This window comes from Toxotes jaculatrix, chromosome 8 (assembly GCF_017976425.1).
Source record: "Toxotes jaculatrix isolate fToxJac2 chromosome 8, fToxJac2.pri, whole genome shotgun sequence".
In the NCBI taxonomy this organism is placed as follows: domain Eukaryota; kingdom Metazoa; phylum Chordata; class Actinopteri; family Toxotidae; genus Toxotes; species Toxotes jaculatrix.
The window spans coordinates 16,310,167-16,325,634 of NC_054401.1; the positions used below are offsets into that span (position 1 = coordinate 16,310,167).

General features: G+C 41.5%; 1 protein-coding gene across 1 annotated transcript in view; it reads left to right on the forward strand.

The window, feature by feature from the left end:
- The first annotated feature begins 577 nt into the window (after positions 1 to 577).
- LOC121186551 (transmembrane protein 65-like) overlaps positions 578 to 15,468 on the forward strand; it is a 35,422-nt gene continuing 20,531 nt past the window's right edge. The window contains exons 1-2 of the mRNA XM_041045318.1: positions 578 to 764; positions 1,130 to 1,471. Of these exons, the coding sequence (XP_040901252.1) occupies positions 689 to 764; positions 1,130 to 1,471 (418 nt within the window). The 5' untranslated portion in view covers positions 578 to 688. The remainder of the gene's footprint in view (positions 765 to 1,129; positions 1,472 to 15,468) is intronic.

A 15,468-nucleotide genomic window follows, 5' to 3' on the forward strand; every position in this document is an offset into this window, starting at 1 on the left:
CCATCAGACACATACACTCCCTTCACATTGCATAATAGTCCTACAAGGGACTTCAGGCCTGTGTGTGACATTCAGTGCCCTGCGTGGAAACTGAATTATTTTCCAGTCTCATATGACAGAATTATAACATTTCAAAGATTCCACTTAATTATCATATGGATGAGAGACTTAATTATCTTAAGCTATCATTTTCCAAACTGAACACTACAGGTTCACTAAACGATTAATCATAGAGAAGATGCCATGGATGTGAATCACAGCAATAACATTTTATTTCTCGTTAGAATAATTAACTAACATAAATTTACCGGCTTCAAAATGCTCAACCAAATTCGTATATTGTCTTCATCATAAGCAGATGTGGTGTGAGCCTGAACGCAACGGACCCTCCGCTGACTGAATGTAGCCTGCGTACGTCTGGCGGTGCCGTCAGAGTTACGCACGGAGGAAAGCAGCGCTGCTATTGGAAAATATTTTCGGGTCTCGTTTGGCCGATGAAGTGCCCTCCCATCCGCCTCATACCATCCTGTCAGCCAGAGGTTACGCCAGCTCGGGACTGCGCTCGCAAAAATGTGATTTTTGCACAAATTCTACAGCCACTTAGGTGTTTGAGAGGCTTGTTTTTTTTTTAGGTGGGAGGGGGCTTGGCTGTCTTTTAAAATCTCCACAGTAGGTAAATAAGAAACGCATGCGCCGGAGCAGCTCCTGTATTTTCAAGGTTTCCTGTGGAGGTTGTGGAACGGGACAGCGGAGCATCGACCGAGGTGCGTCCGATAAGCCAAGTTGCAGTTTGATTTTTTTTACATTTTTTTTTTAGGACAGCTGTCGCATGTTTTCCTACTTTCATGCTTCCCCATAGACGTGTAAAGCAGCCGGCTTGGATCAATGTGTGCGGAAATAATGTGGAATTGTTATTGTCAGGCCCGCGGTTTTTGTCCTTTAATAGCCTAACCCAGGAGGAGTCGGGTGCTATCACGCGACCATTGTAGCGCTGATATTCAGATTTAAGCAATAAATAAATAAATAAATAAACACCTGACATATGCCACGTGTTTCAGCTGAGTGCAGGGCTCAGAGTGGTGATAATATCCAGGCCTGTTTATAAGTATCCTGCTCTGTTCTCCGTCAGGTTCCCGGCGCATTGCTCTTCCCCTCATCCCAGAGATGCTGCCCTGCCTGCGGAGAGTCCTACGGCCCGCCCTCTCGCTGAGAGCCGGGTGTGGGCTGGCCAGAGCCGGACTTAGCAACCACCAAATACCCGCCGTAGCATCCCCGGCACGGTTCGCCTCAGAGCCCCCGCTCACCACGCTGGTGCAGCGGTGTAACCTCGGCACGCACCCGCTGAAGGAACCCGTGGAACCTCTCAACTCGCCCCGCGGAGCTAAGGAGTTTATCTACAGCCTTCATCCGTCTGAGCGCACCTGTCTGCTGCGAGAACTGCACAGGTTCGAGTCCATAGCTATAGCTCAAGGTAAGTGATGTGTTACAGCACAGAGTGTAGTGTTTATATATTAACATTTAAAGTGGGTTAATGCATCTGAATATGAACCTTTTTTTTTTTTGTTAGAAATGGATTTAGGCTTGACAGCGATGTTTCAGTCATAACTTTAGTGTATTTATCACATAACATTAAACACATGAGATCATATTTTAATGGCACTATTTATTGAAAAATGCTTAATTGAAAAATAAACTTTATTTAATTTATAAATGAATTTAATAGTTATTGCATCATAGTGATGATTCATTGCAGTCTGATTATTCACAACTGCATCGCTGGATTGTATATGTAGCTGATGACAAGCAGTTGGGTTTAAAAAGTATTCAGCCATCAGCCTGATTACTATTGACATAAGATACAGTTCTAGGCTATGTGATGGTAAATAGATGAGGTAACCTGTAGTGCTGTGAAGAATCAAGAGTTTCATCTGAATCTTTTGAAGCAGGTCTGGGAGCCACAGTTGGAAGCCTTTTTTTTCCCAAAACACCACACCATTTTCACACACATTACAAATTACATCATTTACAATTGAATCCCCAAGTGCTGTTTCTGCAGCCGGTCCTGACCTGTGACCTGTGACCTCTGACCTCCCTGTGTGGGGACAAAAGAGAATCTATTGGCAGGGATCAATAAAGTATGTTACCATTACTGTAACTCTGGGACCACATCTGTCTGACCCAATAATTAGGAATCAGTGATTAGGAAATGTGTAATGGCAGCTGTTAGACAGAGATGTTGGTGTACAAACAAGTTCATTACAGGCTGGTCAGACCTGGAGGCAGGAGTGTAGACTACAGAAACATTTGGTACATAAGACTCTACTGTGTGTGTGTCTGTCTGTTGGAGCAGGATGTACTGTCTCGTTACCAACCAGGAGGATGGGGGTTTGGTTCACACCCCTTTTGTTGTAACCCGTTTCTTCACAGTCCAAAGACATGTAAGTTAAGTCTATTGGAAACTGTAAATTGCTTGTGGGTCCTGTAGTGGACTGGTGATTTGTCATCTCTGCAGGGTGCACAGGATACTTCTGCCAGACACTCAGAAACTGCTGGGGGAGAAAAAACAGTGCCTCCATAGGTTCCAGCTGCCCATGAACCCAAAAAAGAAGGAGTCAGTAAAAAACAAGCAAAACAAAAACAAATGAATATACTTTTTAAAAAAAATGACAATCTGAAGTTACTCAGCAAGAAGCTCTTGATGTATTTTGTATTTCTTCAACCAGACATACAGGTTACCTGATATCCTCATGGTTGCTTTCCCATTTTGGAGCAAAGCTCATTCATTCTGGCGCTACCTGATCTTAGCTGGACACAAGGTCAAATTTACATCAACACTTCAAGTTTCATTTAGGGACTGTTTTGGTTTTTTTGTCCCGACCTATCCGGCCCTTACAAAGTGCTTTCAACATACTGACCTGCAATGCAGTTTACCCAGTGCAATTCATGCCTCCCAGCCCTGCATGTTCAGGTGCCGAGGCTGTTCAGTAGAAGGTTTTTTTGGGTTTCATAAAACATAAGGTTTGAATTACGAGAGTACAGTAGAAGAGGAGTAGTACAGTGGATGTCTGGCATAGGGAGAGAGGAGGAAGTGGGTCGATCGATACTGAGATAGAGGAGAGTAGAGGGAGGGAAGGAGGAAAGGCATGAGTGATGATGAAGAGGCTTCACAGCAAAAGAGGCTCTCTGGGAGTGTGCTGAGCTCCTGTCACCCTCCATATTTCTCTCCAGCGGGAAAGCATAAAGCGTATGTTTTAAAATAGATTCTCATTATTTTGTGTAACGGCTTTGTGTTTCATCTCTGCCAAACTGTTAGAAACAATATTGGATTTTAATGAACAGTAGCAACCAACTTGAAAGCCAGAGAAAAATAGTATGTATTAAGTGTATATTGGAAAGTTTATCAATGCTCCGTTAGTTTTGTCAGTGAAATTATTGATATAGATACCAGATCCACTGCTCTGAGCCATATGATTTGTGGATAGAAGATTAAGCACAGTTGTTTTTTCTTTGCAGCTCTGTAAGAAATAAGTAGAGATTTCAGTGAGGCTTTGTTTGCTCTAGTGTCTTGTGATGGACAAATGATCCCCCTGTTGTGGGACACCCTGCAGGGAAGCTTTGAGTTTCTCTTGCCTCTGAAGACTTTAAGAGAGAATAATCTCTAGAATCCCTGAATTTCTCCGTATTTACATTTAGAGGCAGAAGCTTTTATTTTAACACTAATAATAAATTCAGTAGCTACTGCTGTAGAAAAGAACCATGGTTCCTTAAAGTATATAGCAACAGACTGCTGAATGTCGAACCTGCATCCGTCTGCTGCTATGAATAGTGTCATGTCTGTACTGTTTCTTCTCACTGTGCAGAATGTGAGGCTCTGAATAACAAGTAGCAAGGACATGCAAATCACAGCCTAGGCTGTCATTGTTAATATTAGCATACCTCTGACACTGTGGCTTGAAAAGTTTGTTCGGTTTACAAAGTGAGATTTTGTTGTTTTTTTTAAATGCAGTTTTGGATACATTTTGTTTTTTCCCACCAAAAGGCAAATTGCAGAAGACTGGGTTTTCAGGAGATTCAGTCCTCTCTATAAGATCCTGCATCAAAACCATAAATATAACTGGGGGACGGACGCATGCTGCTGTGCGCTGTATGTGATGGTATTGATCCTTTGCATTACTGATCAGGTCGTGGAAGTCATGCGCCTCCGTACATCTAGACTAAAATAGGCCAGTTATGCCTCAGCTGACTGATACTTCAGTGGCTATAGTCATGTTTACAGTGGTCATTACAGAGTTGGTAGCATTAGCAGTGAAGATAAGTAAGTAGTCCTCTGTTATTAACAAGATCATGACATGTTTAATGTTCACACCTTTAGTGGTAATTGTTGCTCAGTAAGATTAGACCCTGCTCGATTCCTGCATGGTTATTCCAGAAAATAAACTGACGAACTTGTTGCCTGATTTGAAATATATCTCCCTTCCTCGCTCCCACTCTGTATCCAGACTCTAAATTGTCACAGAGAATTGTAGAGGCCAGCCGACCCATCATTACGAGGCGTTTCAATACGATCTTCCATGCTCGCCGGCCCTGATAGCACATCATTATTTTCTCTTCGGTTGTAGCTGATTGCATCCTGACCACATGCGACGAGCCTTCCTCTGCGGGCCGCGAGTGTACTGCAACATCAGCTTTGATCAAACAGTGGCAGAGAGTTTTATATCACACAGTGAGGTTGCAAAAAGCAAGGATCTCTCTCGTTTCAGAATGGGTGAAAACCCATGATTAACGGCCTCTTCCACCTTTTAAATATTAAAAGCAGGTAGCTTGAATTTTTTCTGTTGCTCGTACAACTTCTGCAGCTGAATATCCGGGAACGCCAGTTTCCATTAAAGCTCAACATTTCTTCAAATTCAAAACCACCGCAAATAACACAACTGAAAACCTGAGAAGAACGTGAGCGAGTGTACCGAGGTGACAGAGCGCAGAGGACAGCAGCTTTCTTCCGCTCTCACCTATGGGGCCTGCCTGGCTGGAGCTTGCTGACACCCTCACCTTCATGCTATAAAAAACCCCCTCAGGGATTCTCTTACCTACTGTATATGCAGGCTGCAGACCGGCTGAATCAGTGATTGCAGGACTGGTCGACACACACTCTCTGACACTCGCTGGCTGAGAGATTGATTTTTTTTTTGACAGGCCTATCAACATCAATCATCGTTCCACCCAGAGGCTGCAGGACTCGTGAAGACAAACCCATATTTTTTTTGACCTGGTGAGGAAGTTGGGTGTCTGCCTGCAGTGGAATCTCACTGATGTTTCTCAGTAGAGGGCAGTCCTCTTGACTGCAGTATGAGGCCATATTTGCTTACACATCCACCTTTGTTCTGGATTGCGCTGTTAAATTTAAGTCATATATTGTATTACAAAGTGCCTGTATAAACACAACTATCACATAGCATATGAGCTATGTGCTGTCTGTGTTACCAATGATACATATGTATCATTAATGTGGAAATGAGTCACTCAAATAGAGTTTTTAAAGCTGGAAATCTCATCTCGTGTCAAAGTCAGGAGTATTAGGGGAATTTCCAGGGTTACGATCCTGTAAACAGATCAGACTGCAGGTTTGTTGGACACTAAGGCATTAAAATTGTTACAATTCTCAAATTTAAACCTGCACTCATTGATGACTTGGTCATTTGGGGGCAGTGCAGCAAGCTGTAAACACACCAATTAATTATAATCACCTGAAAAAGTTGATATGCACGTTTTAGCTAACAGTTGCCTAATTACATCCTGCAGACGCAGGGCAACATCAGCAATAATTCTGAGTTTGTGTCTCTGGTGAACTGACACGTGTAAGTCTAACCCACTCTCCTTTCAGCTCTGTTTTTGGGCTCCACCAACTCCTGAGGGAAAATCTGACTCTGCTAAATGCTCCTCTTTGTTCACCAGCTAGTTACTAACTTTGTCTGTCTGTCTGTTTGGTGCTGCTGAGCAGGGCAGTGCATAGAGGGTTTATCAGAGCTTATTGTGCTGAAAACTGCTGTGGCTAAAAAAAAAAATGCTGATGTGAATAAGGGCTGTAGCCAACCAAAGAAAATCTTAGTCGGCTGAAAGCGTACCTGCTTCTCCATCCTTACTGTTCTTAGATGATATGCCATGTTGGTTGTTGAGCTCTGAACTGTTGTTTGCAAAATTTACACTTGACTGACGACTTTTTTGACACGGTGTCATTTGGTTTGAAGCTCAATTCGTAGAATAATGGATTTATTCTGGAAGGATAGTGATGTAGCGTATTTCTCTCCCAATGAAAGCAGTGCCGGCAAGAACAGTGAGGGCTAGATCAGAGCATATGACCAACCAGTGGGCCGGGGAAACTACAACCATAATGAGAAGAAGGCTGAAAAACAAAAACAATAAGCTGAAGGATGCTAAATGCTCCACAGAGCTGAGGAGAACAGCAGAGTTGGTTGATAATTCTTTGTTGGTTTGTCACCACAAGCGACTCCTTTCATGTATCACATAGTTCTGTGATCCATTCTTAATCTAAAAATTTGATTAGTGCCGATATAAGGTTGTAGACAGAAAGCTGGATGTGTTGTTTTTTTTTCCCAGAAATGAAAACTTCACTCTTCATTCTTTGGAAGTGGTGATGCTTAATCTGAAATCAGCTTTACTTCAGGCTTCTGTTTTGATGTCAAACAGCTGTTTGCAGTCATGTCTCCATTTGTCATTTTTGTGGTGGTTGAAACTGCTTCTCTTGTCTGTGTAGCATCTAAATTATTTGGTGAAACAGAACAACATTGCCAAACCCACCTCAAATAAGTGCAGTGTAAGGCAAGCTGAGGTCTGGAAAGCTGCTGCCAGTTTGTCTTTTCCAGTTTATTCGTCCATATTTCCAGTGAAGTTTTCACCGTTTTAAAAGATTTTTTAAAGCTTTATTCTTCAGAAAAGTGTCCAGTGAGCTTTTTAGGAGCAGAGGGTAACAGCCAAGACACTCTGAAGGACTGGACGTTTGTGTGAATGCATACAAAGGAAACGGTTAGGAAGAAGCAATTTCTGTTTATATCGAGAGTGAAGGTCCTAAACAATAACATTCTCATTTCCCAGGTGCAGGGAAATGGACCCTATGACCATTTCAGAGTTTCAAAGATTGTTTGTACTGGTAGAAAATAGCCATTCTCAGGGAAGTAAGAGGAGAGATAGTAAAGTTTGAAGAAAGTAGGTAAGAAGACAGGGGTGATGTGGGGACACAGACTCTCAGAGTGGATGAAGAAGGCAAAGATATTTGGAGGAGAGGAGTGAACAGATGGGAAGAGAAAGGATAACATCCAAGACTGGTGGAAAGTGACTCAGAATATAAAGAATATCAATAACTGTTTTACCATTCTAGGACAGTTGGGTCAGTATTTTTAATTTGACTCAAGCCAGAGAAAAATGAGCTCGTAATATCAACTAAATAAAACTCATCTGGGAGCAAAAGCCCAGCCTAACACCTCCATTACATTTCTGGCCCACAGCATTAAAGTGTGGATGTTGAAAAGTTCAATTTTTTATGATATTTTTCTACTTTCAATGTCACAGACAGAGACAGTGATTATTGTATGGCCCTTTCACGGCAAAGTAAAGGTTAGCTGGAGAAAACTATACGTATCTGAAATGACTAACCAAATAACCCAGGCTGGGGTATTCATGTCAAACTAACAAATGATAAACAATGATGTTATTATAAATGTGAGAAAGCTCGAGTGATGGTTTGAATCTCATTGGGATGTTATAATAATGATAGAGAGAGAGCTGGGGAATTACAGGGGGACCCACTGGAGTAATGATGATGAGTGTACCATTTTCACTGCATCACATTTATTTGCTAAATATAATAACAGCAATATTATTAGCCAAGTACTAATTTGCACTGAGCTGCAAAACGGGTGAAAAACATGCCACTAAAATTACCCACTGGCTTTACGGAGAACACTGCAAAAACAAACAAAAAAACAAAACAAAACAAAAAACAAGAAAGGCAATTTTGAGGCAACTATGGCTACAGCATGACTCATGATGGGAATCTGTATTACCAGAAGTATATGCTGATCTGTACACCTTTCTTGGAAATAGGAAAAGCTATATAAAACACCTCTCAGACAGGGGCCTGGCATTTGCATATAAAGTTATCTCGTTCACCAGATGGAGTGAAAGCACAGAAGTGCAGATTTCTAGAGAAGTGAGGGAGAGGAGGAGCAGATAAGTGAGTAAACGACCAGAGATCCTTCTGTTCCTTCTGGACCTCTGTGATCATCAAGTATTCCGTTACACATTGACTCAGTGACATCAACTACCCTAACAGGGTTTTCCCGCAAGCCTGGCGGTGGAAAGGAAAACGTGATAGGAGACTAGATGGAGGCAATTTCTCTTCATTGCTCAGAGGCTGGAGGAGTACTGTAGAGGGAGAGTTCATTGGGGATGCAAAAGAGGAGTGAAAGTGGTGAGAGGAAGAGAGACGTCTGGATGTTCTTTATGACTTTGTTTTGTTTTTCACCTCAGTGACCCTCGAGGTTTAAAATCTTAGGAGCATCACACACTTCCTCTTCCTTTTCTTTTCCTTTAAACAACCCATCTTCCATTTGTTTTCAAGTTGAAAAATTCTTCCTGCGTCTTAATCTCACCATGACTCCACATTCAGTATGTGTAATGAATCCAGGATCAAAGCTTTCATCATTTTTTCCCCAGGTTTGTCTATTTCAAAGAGAGGCCTGTTATTTTCTGTGCACACCATATTGCCTCCGTGGTGCATAGCAATATTTTATTCTTTTATGTTGAAAGGGGAATCCATTTCCTGTCTCCACCTTTCAGATTATAACCTTCTAAAACAGACAAAGGAGAGCACCTTCTCATTTCATTATGTGGCCTCAGCTCCTGCAGTGTTATTATCATGCTAAGTCACTCACACTGCTGCATAAACGGTTTTCCATAGTGACATTTAACCTGCTGTGTGACCCGTGCACAACCACAAGCAGCCCCCTTCAGTCAGGTAAAAAAAAAAAAAGTTGAGGCTTCAGCATCTTTGAACATTTCCACATTACAGCTATGATGTTATCATCATGCACATGTGTGATTCTTGCTGAATGACTTGAGTGAATAACATGCCAGATGGTTAGTGCATGCTGTCACATGATATGCTGTCTGGTAGTTTGTCTGCAGAAAATAATAAAGCAAACGTGCTGTCTCGGACATGTTTCCAGTGCATTTCAATATGCCTACATATATGATACTGTGCTAAAAAACTGAGGCTAAATCTCACAACTCTGAGGCAAAAAGTCAGTATCATCACCAGCTGACAATACCTGTAATTAGACATGGAAACAGATAAACTGCACTGCTGTACTATAACAGTCCGATCTTATAGTTTTTCCTTATTTCATTCTAATAGCGCCCTGTTCAACCACTTAGCTCTCGGACAGGCACGACACAGGTTAGCTTTATGCTTTATTGTTCGTATTTTCAAACAACGTTTTCACTTCTAAAGTTTCAAGTGAAAAGGCTTTTTGAAATTAGGACTAACCAGTGTGTTTGGTGAGTGTAAAGCCATGTCAGATAATGAGTTTGCCAGGGGTTGTTGTGGCCCCAAAATTCAATATCTACGCTCTGGTATAGTAACATCTGGAGGCTCCTGCACAGTGGTAATAGTACAAAGTGGATGTTATAGATAGGAGTTCTCTTCTAATATAACCTGTCGATATATGATGAAATGCTCTTTGGTATTTGACAGCGGGCAAGTTTCCAGGAATGCTAACATTTTCTTAGAGTAACTCTAAACACACAATTTAATCGGCTCCTTACGCTTTTTCTCTTTTTTTGTTTTTTTTGATTGACAACAATAGTTGCTTTTGTTTGTTTTGAGTCTTTGTAAGAGAAGACATCAAGGCCAAGTTTCGATGGAAAATAGCCTATCATAAACAGAGCCGCAGATGTAAGATTGTTTTCGAGGTTGGCAATCTGGCACCAATTAAAATTTTATAATTCAAAATATATGAAGTGAGGAGGAAAGTCACTGCATATGGTCCGTCTTTTTCATGAAACCTAGACAGATGGATCAAGGCTTGAATCAAATTACACAGGCACCACAGAAGCCCAGGTAATATTGTTATGCACAGCAGGATGTGTTTGATATTCAAATGGCGTTTGTTTTTGTGAGCCTGTCCATTCGATCACGAGGTCGTGAGCTTCAACGCATACGGGACAGAGATGGATTCTCTGCTGCTTTTGTTTTTGTTTTGTTTTTTACATAGGTCAGTGTGACCTTTAACGACAACTCACACTTGTCTCCTCAAATGCTGTTTTCGTTTTCATTGCTTTTGCTTCTCTTGTCTCCTCACTCACTGTCTTTTCCCCTTTATCTTTGTGTCCCTCATTTTGTCTCTCACTTATGTGAGATGTACCTCAGCACACTACACGTCATACCTGCCTGTGCTCTCCTCGGTTTGTGCCTGCACCCCTCAGAGGCTTCTCTAACTGACCTTGCTACGCAGTCACCATGCCTGCTGATTACACTGCAGCCCCACAAGGCTAAAGTCAGCACTTTACAGTAGATATTAAGGTTATTATTTCTCTCCAGGCCTATATTTACTTCACTAGCTCCATCTTTGACTGGTCCTCAGGATTCGGAGCCTGCTGGATTTAAAGAATTATTTCAGGCTAGATTCAGGAGAGTCAGACTTGGAGTTTACTGGGGTCAGCATCCGTATAAGAGTAGCAGTGCTCCAGCTGATGAAATCCTGGTGTGTGCTGTATTGCAGTGGTTTCCAATATTCAAATTTGGAAAACTGGAACGTGCTGAGCGGAGTCTGTGGCTTGCAGCATGTAAAGGGCAACCAGCAGTATGGTAAATAATAGATACTAGTGAACATCTTTCACATGGCTGAAACCATCTGCAAATACTATTGCACTGCCTTTGGAAACAGTTGCAAATGTTGTCCAGAAGCCGTTTCGTAAAATTCTCCCTCAACAAGTAGTTTTCTCACAGCTCCTGCCACTTTATCTGCTGCTGTTGTTGAGATTGGACACTGCAATCTTCCCAGTTGTTGCTGCTATGCATGTATGTACATTTTGACTTGTCATAGCAGGAAAAGCACAGATGGTTCAGGTCCATCAAGTGCTCCACCAAGCTACACCACTGATCCAGCATGCAATACCAGGACCTTGGAAGTAGATAACCTAAATGGAAGGTAGCTTTTTTTTTGTTATCCATTACACCTGTGCTTTTCCTGCTATGACATGCTAAAATGTCTGCTGTGAACAAAAGGTCTATAAAAGAGAGCCAGGACGATGATCTGTAAACATCTACACAGAGGGTGTAATTAGCCAAAATAAGTGAAAACACCTGTCCGTGTGTTCCTGTGGGTCATCCGATCAATGACTAATTGACACTTAGGCAGCCAGATGCAGGCAATAAACTGCAATTAACTTGCTTTGTACAACAGAAAACTTTCCTCACTTTTATTCAGCACCTGGTCTGAGAGGCATTGCTGTGGTACAAGAGGGTAAAAACATGCTGAGCATTTACTGTAGTATAGATCTGTATCACATCATCGTGGCAGGAGTGTAGGATATTAAAATTAGTATCAGAGCGTGTTATTATTTGTCTGAACCATTCATGTAAAATGCATGGTCTGCCTGAGTGCAGGGGAAGTCATTGTAAAGCGTCTTTAACACGAGTCTCTCCGAGTTATTTCAGGCAGCCCACTGCTCAATTAAAAATATTTCCCTTTTTCCTCTTTGTTCCCCCTGGCTGAATGCCAGCTATGAGATAGATAGGACCAGCTCTGCTTCCCTCTGTTTCTCTTTGTGCCTTACCATTTGTCAGGGGGATGTTTTAAAGGATTTGCTGTCGTTTTCTTTCTTTGTCCGTTTCTGTGTTTCTTTTCAGGCTCTGGTACAGCTGCCTTAATAAGCACCGGGGGAATAGACTGGTGTCTACCTGCCATATAGAGTTCACTGAAGTCACAGGACAAATAAATACTACACTGAGAGGTTACACTAACAGGCTTATTTATGCGTTTACTGGGAGCTACTCATTATTTCCTTTCAGTCAACAAAGAGTATTTTAAGTTGCGATATGACATTCAGAAGTCCTCCAGTAAACACGAGAGGGGCTGGTTAAGGCCAGCAGGTAGAATCACAGAGGCTGTGGAAAGTCTAAAAATAGAAATAATTAGGCTTTTCTGCAAATAAACTTTTATATGCAAATCACAAGCTTAAGGTGGGCCAGTCACTTCACCGAGCATTGCTTTGCTTTCTCATTATGTTCTACTTCTGTAGAGCAATAACTTGCAATTTTGTTTGCAAGTTATTGCTCTAAATCTAATCATCCATTCAAGGACAAATTCATTTCAGCTTTCGACAACGAACCACAAATCTGCCCCCATTTCATGTTTATTAGTGACTGTCCCAGCCATCTTGGCCCACATTCTGTGAGCTGTGTAATTTCCTCTTTTCTGTCTCATAAATCATAGGAGAATAGCAAAGTGCTGTGCAGTTGATGAATGGCTGTAACCTTCTATTGTTCCTGTTCTGCTCAGAGCTATTGATCCCGTGCGGATGCAGATGCATCGGTCACACACTGCACTATAGGTGCATCCGCAAAGATGCAAACAAGGTGACATAGATTCATACACACTAAGCAGTCTCTTGTGTTAAAACTGTTTTTAGATAATGAGAATCCCTTCTCTTTGTGTGGAGTGCAACTCAGAAATCAATAAAACCATGAGGGAAAACAAGGATGTTTCTCGTCTACATTTGCTAGATAAAGCCCAGGACACGCACTCACACATACACACACACACACACACACATACACACACACACACACACACACACAGGGGCAGCCTCACAAACTGCATTGCACTGCTATATACACAGTCCTGTGAGGAAAATCGCCCCTGCTTGTTTCTTGTTTCTTCCCTCTGCAACACCAACACCTGAATTTACAGAGGATCTTATTGACTCTATTTGTCATTTTTATTCAGGCCAATGAAATGCAGAACAGACCAACACACATTTTTTCATCATTGCTGAGTTTTGCGGAGAGAGAACGTGGCTCTTGGGTTCCTTCATAGAGTTAAGTCAAATTTCCAAAACTCTGTTCACTCTTCAATTTCATGCTGTACCAGCACCAAGAGGCAAAGTCTGAAATGAGTCATTTGTCAAGGCAAAACAAAAACAGGAAGGTGTGACTTTTATCTCGCCTTGAAGCAACTACAACAAAAAGAAAACCTGTTAATAGTTTGCCTCTAAACACAGATGATTTCAGAGTAGCAAGAAGCTGAGGAAGGACAACAAAGTCCTTCCAGCAGTCCAAATAATAGGACTTTTGAGATTGAGTTCAGATTCCAAATAAGAGGCTCTGAGACTGAGCCTTTTACAATAAGTGCCATCTGTCTGTCTGAATGGGGAATACGGAGGTTTAACATACAGATAAATCAGATTAACAAATCACATTAATGGACAGATTCAGAGCTAAAGTATTAGATGTCATGATCAGACTTTGAAAGCAGTCACATTAGCAAAATGATTTTTTTAAAAGTGTGTTCTCGAGTATCAAAATGCTGCTTTTACTTCCTGTCTGTCTTTTCCCCCTCCACCTGTTTGATTGCTTGCCCCGCCCTAATTAGTTTCACCTGTGTCCTGCTGTCTTCCCCTCTCTAGTGTATTTAAGTCTCTGTGTTCTTTTCCTTCCTCGTCAGTTCATCCGTATTTTTCTTTTCTCTGCCTTAATGAGTGTAAGTTTGTTCTCGCTTATTAAAGTGACTGCACACACCCATATCTGCATTTGGGCCCAGAAGCCACTGAAGTTAACAGCCTGGATCCAGCTTAGCTTGGATGTTTTTCCTGAAACAATCAGCTTGTTAACAGACATGTTCTCACCACTTAATAGGATTGTTTGAGTTTTAGGTATCTTTGGGGCATGTAGAGTAAATGCTTCAGGGAGTTCTTGTAGCTGACTTGGCAATTAACAAGTGAAAATCTCTGGCTAAAATGATGACGTCCTGTTTTCTGTTTATCTGTAAACACAGGCTTTATCAGATGCTGGATGATTGCTGAATGGCTGGTTGTGCAGTAGGAGGACACAAGATAAGAGGAGGGTTTAGACGAATGAAACATGGCAGCATTGGTATGTAGTCATGTTAGCTACTCATCACGCCCTTTTAAATGTTTTTGCCGCTCCTGTGTGTTGAAATTGAATTCTTTTGAGGCACCAGCCCTGAAGACTCCATGTAATCAATACTTTGTATCAGCTGAGTTCTGGGGGCAATAGACAGCCATGTCAGCCATCACAGCTCTAATAAATGGCTAGATGAAGCCCAGTGGACTGGGAGAGAAAAATTCTTCAAGAGATTCGGGTTCACGTTAATGCTTTTTTTTTCTTCTTTTTTTTCTTTCCATGATGAGGCGGTGACTCAGCTGCTTTTGTCATTTGGCCTCGTTCATGTTTAAGTGATGGGGGGGAAAATGAGGCAGGAACAGGCTTCTGTTTTGGACCACAATGATTTATTGCACTATTTCGGTCAAATCAGAGTGGGGCAGATTAGAGTGACTTATCTGACTGAGCACAAGGCTCGACAGCTTATGACAACAGGGTCTCTTGTCTGATACATGCATAGGTGAATCAGAAACATTAGCTGACATTTTAACTGTGTGGATGCCAAGAACATTAGCAACTGCTACAAAAGAAGCTAAAGGGGATCAAATAAAAAAACAATAACTTTTAACCACTTTTCTTATTTTCTGAAGTTTAGAACCTAACCTAAAATGGATTTCTGTTCCCACAACCCCTAATGTTGCTTGTTCCTTTTCATTCTTATGAAAAATTATGAAAACAAACATGGATTATGTTTGTTTTGATAAGGTATGATATTCTGTAAGAGCACAAAATTATGATAAGCGTTCAAATAAAAAAAGGAAATGGCTGCTTTTGCCTTACTGAGGAACGCTGTGTGTCCATGTTAACATTCAGACCTGAGGTTAAAAGATTTCTTATGCATGGCTAGTTTTAACAAATCATATATTAACATATTAACACAGCTTTCCACTGTCAGCCGACACCTACTGAAGCAGGTTTTCGTTACAATCAGTAACTACACCAGGTTCTCCAGTGATTAATTACTCTCGTTTGCCTAAAGGTTAAGAGAGTAAATACATGTGATTATGAAATGGATCACAAGAGTGTGAACAGGGAGAAGGTTGATGGGAAAGATCAATCTTTGTCTGGAGAGAAGTTAGAAATGTATTTTTTGTTGTTTTTTTTTAGTTTGAGGCAATGAATTGGTCACATGATGCAGAAACAGCAGCACAGAAGGCACAAGAGCACACAGCAGTGAAAACTGACACAGAGCCCGACAGTTTGACACCACTAGCCTCGCTTTTAGTAAATGACTAATTTCACTGACCTTCACAAGTTTCATTTATGTG